General features: G+C 35.3%; 3 protein-coding genes across 5 annotated transcripts in view; 2 read left to right on the top strand and 1 right to left on the bottom strand.

Moving 5' to 3' along the window:
* Positions 1-908, bottom strand: part of LOC125029081 (replication protein A 70 kDa DNA-binding subunit-like) — a 9,737-nt gene extending 8,829 nt beyond the window's left edge. For 2 of the 3 annotated variants that reach the window (XM_047618844.1, XM_047618846.1), the window contains exon 1: positions 772-908. In XM_047618844.1, the coding sequence (XP_047474800.1) occupies positions 772-801 (30 nt within the window). In that variant the 5' untranslated portion in view covers positions 802-908. Of the gene's footprint in view, positions 1-380; positions 403-771 lie in introns of those variants that run through there. The other variant, XM_047618847.1, reaches the window with a different exon arrangement.
* A 3,389-nt stretch (positions 909-4,297) lies between these two features.
* LOC125028765 (alpha carbonic anhydrase 8-like) lies at positions 4,298-5,516 on the top strand. The gene is made up of 2 exons (XM_047618247.1): positions 4,298-4,343; positions 5,203-5,516. The coding sequence occupies exons 1-2, from the start codon at positions 4,298-4,300 to the stop codon at positions 5,514-5,516; spliced, it is 360 nt and encodes a 119-aa protein (XP_047474203.1).
* Positions 5,517-5,749: 233 nt separating this feature from the next.
* The window catches only part of LOC125029131 (peroxisome assembly protein 12-like), a 5,101-nt gene continuing 3,350 nt past the window's right edge, over positions 5,750-7,500 (top strand). The window contains exons 1-3 of the mRNA XM_047618941.1: positions 5,750-5,872; positions 7,024-7,132; positions 7,269-7,471. Of these exons, the coding sequence (XP_047474897.1) occupies positions 5,753-5,872; positions 7,024-7,132; positions 7,269-7,471 (432 nt within the window). The 5' untranslated portion in view covers positions 5,750-5,752. The remainder of the gene's footprint in view (positions 5,873-7,023; positions 7,133-7,268; positions 7,472-7,500) is intronic.

The following is a 7,500-nucleotide window of genomic DNA, read 5'->3' as shown; positions in this document are numbered from 1 at the left end:
AGAAGCGGTTACTGACACCAAGAGCGACGCACATAGGCAGAGGGGGGAATGGACACTGGGATCTTGTAGAGCAACAAGTAAATAACAACACGAGTAATAACAATAATAACAACACGAGTAATAACAATAATAACAACACGAGTAATAACAATAATAATAATACAAGTAATAAATAACAATAATAATAAGTAATAAACACTGCTCGAAGTTCTAAATGTCGCATTTTGTGCAAGTTGACAAGTTCTGATAAAGGCTCGTCCTCGTCCTCCCCCTCCCCCCTCCCCCCCCCCCGTCTAGGGAGTAAATAGCATAAATAAATGAAAAAGTCAATGAATAAAAATAATGAAGGAATTTACAAAAGGCAGGAATGGTTAACACACTTCTTTTTTTAACAATTCACCGATTTAATTTCCTTCCCCGGAGCATCTGTCTCTTGAAAATGACTGACAATGACAAAAGCGGTTTCATTCCCGTTCCGTTCGTGAAGAAAACACGAGAGAAAAACATAAACCTTCCGAAATTTCAACAAACTGGTCGATTAAACACTAAAACAACAACAGAGGAGCGAGAAGAGGGAGAGAGACGAGCGAGGGAACCGAAACCCGAGGAAATGGAGCCCAAACCCGTCCTTTTTCGCCCAAATAAGAGAAGAAAAAAAAGAGCCGCAAGATTCCCCAGCTCTCACGTAAAACCAAAACATAACCACAAATTCCCCTTTATTTCCCCTTTCTCGCATCTCCTCCACTCCCGAAGGATCGCCGAGACACTCACCACGATCACGCCGTTGCTGAGGCCGCTCATGCTGGCGAATCAAGCGACAAATAACGAGAGAAAAGGAGAGGAATGTTTAGCGCGCGTCGACCCTTCTGCCGCCCTCGTCTCGACACGACTTTTGGCGCGAAAGGACGTGTTGTCGCGGAGGCTTTCGTTGCTGAGCGAATTTTTGGGGGTTTTCTGGGTTTGTGGGGTTGGGGGGGTTTTTTGGTTTGGGTTTTGTGGGGTGGGTTTTTTTGTTTTTTTTTGTTGTGGTTTGGTGGGTTTTTGGGGTTGTTGTTGGGGTGAGGTTGTGTTTTAGTAGATTTTACGAGGTTGGGATTTGTTTTTTTTTCAATTTTGGTTGTATTTGGTTTGGTTGGGGTTTAGGTTTGTTTTTAGAGTTATTTTTTGTTGTTTGTGTGGTTTTGTGGGTTTATGTCGTTATTGGGCGAGTTCGTGTTTTGATAGCTTTTACGAGATTGAGATATCATATTTTTTTTTTTCAATTCTGGTTTTATTTTGTTTGTTTTAGGTTTAGATTTGTTTTTTATTATCATTTGACGTATCTTTAAATTTTCAGGAATATAAAACTGGTTTGTTTGACCATATTTTGATGGATTCTTATTATTCTTATTATTCGCCTGATGATATCCCGATCCAAATATTTTGGCGCGAATCACTTTGGGCCTAATTCGTATTTTTCTCTTTACTCTATTGTTATCAGTTAATTTGGCTCTATCTACGTTCATTCTTAAATTAAAGGACTTTTCGTTGGGGGAAATAAACTTTTTTTTTTTTTGTATCTGATTATTATTGTTTATATAGAAGTTCCTTGACCCCGTGTTCCTATGGATGCGTTGAATACTTAAGCTTATTTCTTCATTTTTCTCTTTTCTTTGAGCTTTTATAAATCTGGTAATCTCTTTTGCGAGTGACTCAGTGTATTTCATCACTTTTCTATTTCAACTTTCTTATTTCTTATTATGCAATAATTTAGTGAATTTAGGACGCTGGTACTACAGATGCATTTAATACTTAAGCCTTCTTCTTTTGACTATTTTTATATATTTTTAAATGTTTTTAATACATATTTATATATTTTTTTACATTTAATATTCCTTTACTGTTTTGATATATTTTTTTTACTGTGTTTTTTATGACGATATTTTCCCTGGAGGCTATTGGGTAGTTCACATTATATAAATGAAATTTCATAGCTTATTTAAAGTTCTGGAAGTACATTTTGTTTTACTCTTAATAATAATAATAATAATATCAATAATAATAATAATAATAACAATAATAACAATAATAACAACAATAATAATAATAACAATAATCATAGTAATAATCATAACAACAACAACAATAATAATAGTAATGATAATAATAATAATAATAATAATAATAATAATAATAATAATAATAATAATAATAATAATAATAATAATAATAATAATAATAATAATAACAACAACAATAATAATAATAAGGATGGCACTACTACTAATAATAATGGTAATAATAGTAATAATAATATTACTGACAATAATAATTATGATGATATTGATGATGACGACAATAACAATGATTATAATAATAATAATAGTAATAATAATAATGATAACAATAATAATAATAATAATAATAATAATAATAATAATAATAATAATGGTAATGATAATAATAATTTTAATAATGATAATAGTAATAATGATGACAATAATAGTGATAACAGAAATAATAATGACAATGGAAATATAATAATAATAATGATAATAATAACAATAATAAGAATAATAATGATAATGACAATAATAATAATGATAACAATAATAATAATAATAATAATAATAATAATAATAACAATAAAAATAATAATAATGATATTGATAATATTAGTAATAATGATAATAATAATGATAATAATAATAATAATAATGATAATAATAATAATATTAATAATAATAATAATAATAATAATAATAATAATAATAATTATAATGATAATAATGATGATATAATAATAATAATAATGATGAATAATAATATAATGATAATAATAATAATAATAATAATAATAATAATAATAATATTAATAATAATAATGATAATGATAATAAAAATAGTAATAGCAATAATATTTATGATGATAATAATAATGAAAATAATAATAATAATAATAATGATAATAGTAATAGCAATGATATTTATGATGATAATAATAATGATGATAATAATAATAATAATAACATTAGGAATAGTATAAATAATAATAAGGATGACAATAATAACAATAATCAGTATAACAATAACAAATGCAGTAATGGTATTGCTAATAACAGCAATAACAACAACAGCAACATCACCATCATCATCAAAAACAACAACAATAGTAATAATAATAATAATAATAATAATAATAATAATAATAATAGTAATAACAATAATAATAATAATGACAATAATAACAATAGAAACAATAATAACGATGATAATGATAATAGTAGTAATAAAAGTTTCATATTGAACATGTTTGAACAAGAACGTGTACTGCACAGCCCAAACACGTATAGACACGCACACGTTACTGACCACAATACAATGGATTCTGTAAATATTTTTGCACAGCTGATTAAAAAAAGACGCCTAGATCTGACGGAATAAAAGACACATTAACTGGAGAGAGAATATAGGGTGTAAAAATAGTAAAAATAGCATGCACGTGAGCGCACACACACACACACACACACACACACACTCACTCACTAACTCACTCACTCACTTACACACACACACACACACACACGCACACACACACACACACGCACACACACACACACACACTCACTCACTCACTCACTCACTCACTTACACACACACACACACACACGCACACACACACACACACGCACACACACACACACACATACACACACATACTCACTAACTCACTCACTTACACACACACACACACACACACACACTAACTCACTCACTTACACACACACACACACACACACACTCACTAACTCACTCCCTTACACACACACACACACAAACACATACTCACTCCCTCACACACACACACACACACACACACACACACACACACACGCACACACACACACACACGCACACACACACATACACACACATACTCACTAACTCACTCACTTACACACACACACACACACACACACACTAACTCACTCACTTACACACACACACACACACACACACTCACTAACTCACTCCCTTACACACACACACACACAAACACATACTCACTCCCTCACACACACACACACACACACACACACACACACATACACACACACACACACACACACACACACACACACACGCACACACGCACACACACACACTACACATCTCCAACGGGCACACCAATCAGACACCATTAAATTGATCAGTTCACAATCAAGCCACGCCCAGAAGCACGAAAGGCATGTGCTGTTGCGACCTTTTGCATTACAAGATAAATTGCATAAAGTAATTCGATGATGGATAATGTGACATGGTTAAAGTCAACTGTATTAGGGATAAACCTCATAAACTTTATTGTAATGAGATTTACATAATTGGATTTTTTTTTATTATTATTCTGGGTATACTGGGTACTAGAAAAAAAAAAAATACTTGTAGGATAAAATTAACCTAATTATGGATGATGTAAAGTCGATGAAATAATTCAAGGGATATTGGAAAAAATACCTTTATATTGAATAAACTGGATATGGATAATTTTGTACTGGATAGCGGCAAATAGTTTCATATAGCTTCTTGGATAGAATTCAACAGGGTCCCTGGGTCTTGCAAATTAAAGTCTTAGATCGATATTTGCCATAAATTGTGATTAAACTGGTACATTTTTATTGAGAAGATGGACTTGACTGGTCCTCTTGATTAATAATAGTCGGGTGATGATGATAAGAAGTTGATTAATCACCTCGAAAGAAGTGAAATAAAAGATTTGGGTAAATTACACAGAGAAACAACTGACTGCTTATCCAAGACTAGAATAAAGATTAAAGAGACCCTTTAATCTATCCCAGTCTTAGGTATTCTAATAGGCTTACTATCATTGCATTTTAAGAAGCTTACTATTTCATTATATCATAATAGAATTACTATATCATTGCATTATAACAGGCTAACTATATCATCACAGTATAATAGGATCATTATATCATTATATCATAACAAGCTTATTATACCATTATCTCACACAAAGTTTGTTTACACTACATTATAGATTACAGAATTACAGATTACTAATCATTATATAGTACTTATATAAGCTTACTATATCATCATATTATGATAGGATCCCTATGCCATTATAACATAACCGGCTTATTATATAATCATCTCATTTTAAGTTTGTTTACACCCCAAAACATTTCAAATTACGGACTCAAGCACTCAAGGCAACAACACCCAAAGCAACAGCCCCCAAGATAATACTCAAGGCAACACCCAAAGCAACAGCCCCCAAGACAATACCCAAAGCAACACCCAAGCCAACAGCAACTAAGACAGCACCCAAAGCAACAACATCCAAGACAGCACCCAAGCCAATATCAAAGACAACACCCAAAGCAACATCACCCAAGACACCCCCCAAGCCAGCACTCAAAGCCACACACCCCAAGCCAGCACCCAAAGCAACACCCCCCAAGCCAGCACCCAAGGCAACAGCCCCCAAGACAACACCCCCCAAGCCAGCACCCTAAGCAACACCCAAGACACCCCCAAGACAACACCCCCCAAAGCAGCACCCAAGACACCCCCTAAGCCAGCACCCAAAGCAACACCCCCCAAGCCAGCACCCAAGGCAACAACCTCCAAAGCAGGTCCCAAGACACCCCCAAGACAACACCCCCCAAAGCAGCACCCAAGCCAGCACCCAAAGCAGCACCCCCCAAGCCAGCACCCAAGGCAGCACCCTTGCGCCAGTCGACCGCGAGCCATGGCGGAGTACGGAGCGCACATCACCATCACGGCCAGAGACAGGCCTTCGGTGTTCGATGTCGTTGCACAGGACAGTCTTATGGCAACGTTGCAACCGGCTGTCAAGCATGTGATGAAGGTGAAGGAGTGTGAGAGGAGGTTGGGGGTGAAGAGTGATGAAGGAGAGAGAGAGAGAGAGAGAGAGAGAGAGAGAGAGAGAGAGAGAGAGAGAGAGAGAGAGAGAGAGAGAGAGAGAGAGAGAGAGAGAGAGAGAGAGAGAGAGAGAGAGAGAGAGAGAGAGAGAGAGAGAGAGAGAGAGAGAGACAGAGAGAGACAGAGAGAGACAGATGACTGACAGGCAGACAGAGAGGAATAGAAGAGATACGGGAAAATGCCAAGTTCAACCAATATGCAAAATATCAAAGGCAAGAGAGAGAAAGAAAGACTGACAAGAGACGAAACGAGTCAGTCAGTCAGTCAGTCAGTCAGTCAGTCAGTCAGTCAGTCAGTCAGTCAGTCAGTCAGTCAGTCAGTCAGTCAGTCAGTCAGTCAGTCAGTCAGTCAGTCAGTCAGTCAGTCAGTCAGTCAGTCAGTCAGTCAGTCAGTCAGTCAGTCAGTCAGTCAGTCAGTCAGTCAGTCAGTCAGTCAGTGTCAGGGTAGGGGTCTGTATATTTTTCATTAGATAAATAAATCCAAGCCAAAAAAAAAGGGTATCTCTAGAATAGGACATTATTAAGTATATTTCATGCCAAGCATGCATCCTTCATAATGGGTATGCTATAAGAGAAGAGAGAGAGAAAAAGGAAATGAGGGAGAGAGAGAGATAAAGGAAATGAGAGAGAGAGAGAGAGGAGGAGGGAGAAAGAGGGAAAGCAAGGATTGTAATAGATATTCAGGCAAAGGAGAGCTTAGAGTATATACACATCGTGAAGGTTCTTATCCTTTGTGACAGCTATTGTGTGAGTGAGTGCGTGACAGAGATTGGCACTGTCACCCACCTGAGCTTTGAATGTAAATGAGTATTTTTACCTGGTCTTATCTACAAGGACATAACGTTCTATCACCTACAGTTTAATTTCATGAGCAGATTAATGCTGTTATTTTGGATCTTTCAATTGGCAGGATTGTTTAATTATTTTTTGTATGATTACGTGAGTCTGTTCTGGCCAGCTACCATCTCGTTTATGTGCCATTGTAATGAGATGAATGTATTATGTAACGTTTGTAATAAGGTGAATGTGGATAAGTTTGTGAGATATAACAGTTATTTAATTTTTTCTCTCTTTTAAGGTTTTAGCAGAGAGCAATCCTGAGAAATACGGCTGGTGTTTGCGGTTCAGTAATGAGATATTCGTGATGTTCAATCTCGTCATCCAGCATCACTATCTTTCAAACTATGGTGAGTGTAACATAATTTGTAATTTGTTTTCTCCAATATTACATCAGTTATATATTCGTAGGTTGAGGCTGTGCATGCTTAGCAATGTTTATTATTCCAAATTTATTGATTCATTTTATTTTTTCTCATTGTACAGGTGCATCGTTCGCAGAGAATTTCTACGACCTTAAGCGTGTACAGCTAAGTTCAGCAAAGAGGAGGGAGGCTCTATCCTTGTCAAGAAAGGTTTATTTAAAATCATTATCGGCTCTTGTTGCGTTTCCTTACATTCGAGAAAGAATTGACAATATTTTTCAGGATGTGAGAGAAAAGGATGCAGATGGTTTACTTAATGAGAAGGTAATTTTAATTTGCTAATTTCTTCGGTG

Source organism: Penaeus chinensis, chromosome 9, assembly GCF_019202785.1.
Source record: "Penaeus chinensis breed Huanghai No. 1 chromosome 9, ASM1920278v2, whole genome shotgun sequence".
Lineage (NCBI taxonomy): Eukaryota > Metazoa > Arthropoda > Malacostraca > Decapoda > Penaeidae > Penaeus > Penaeus chinensis.
This window is presented reverse-complemented; position numbering and strand designations above follow the sequence as displayed.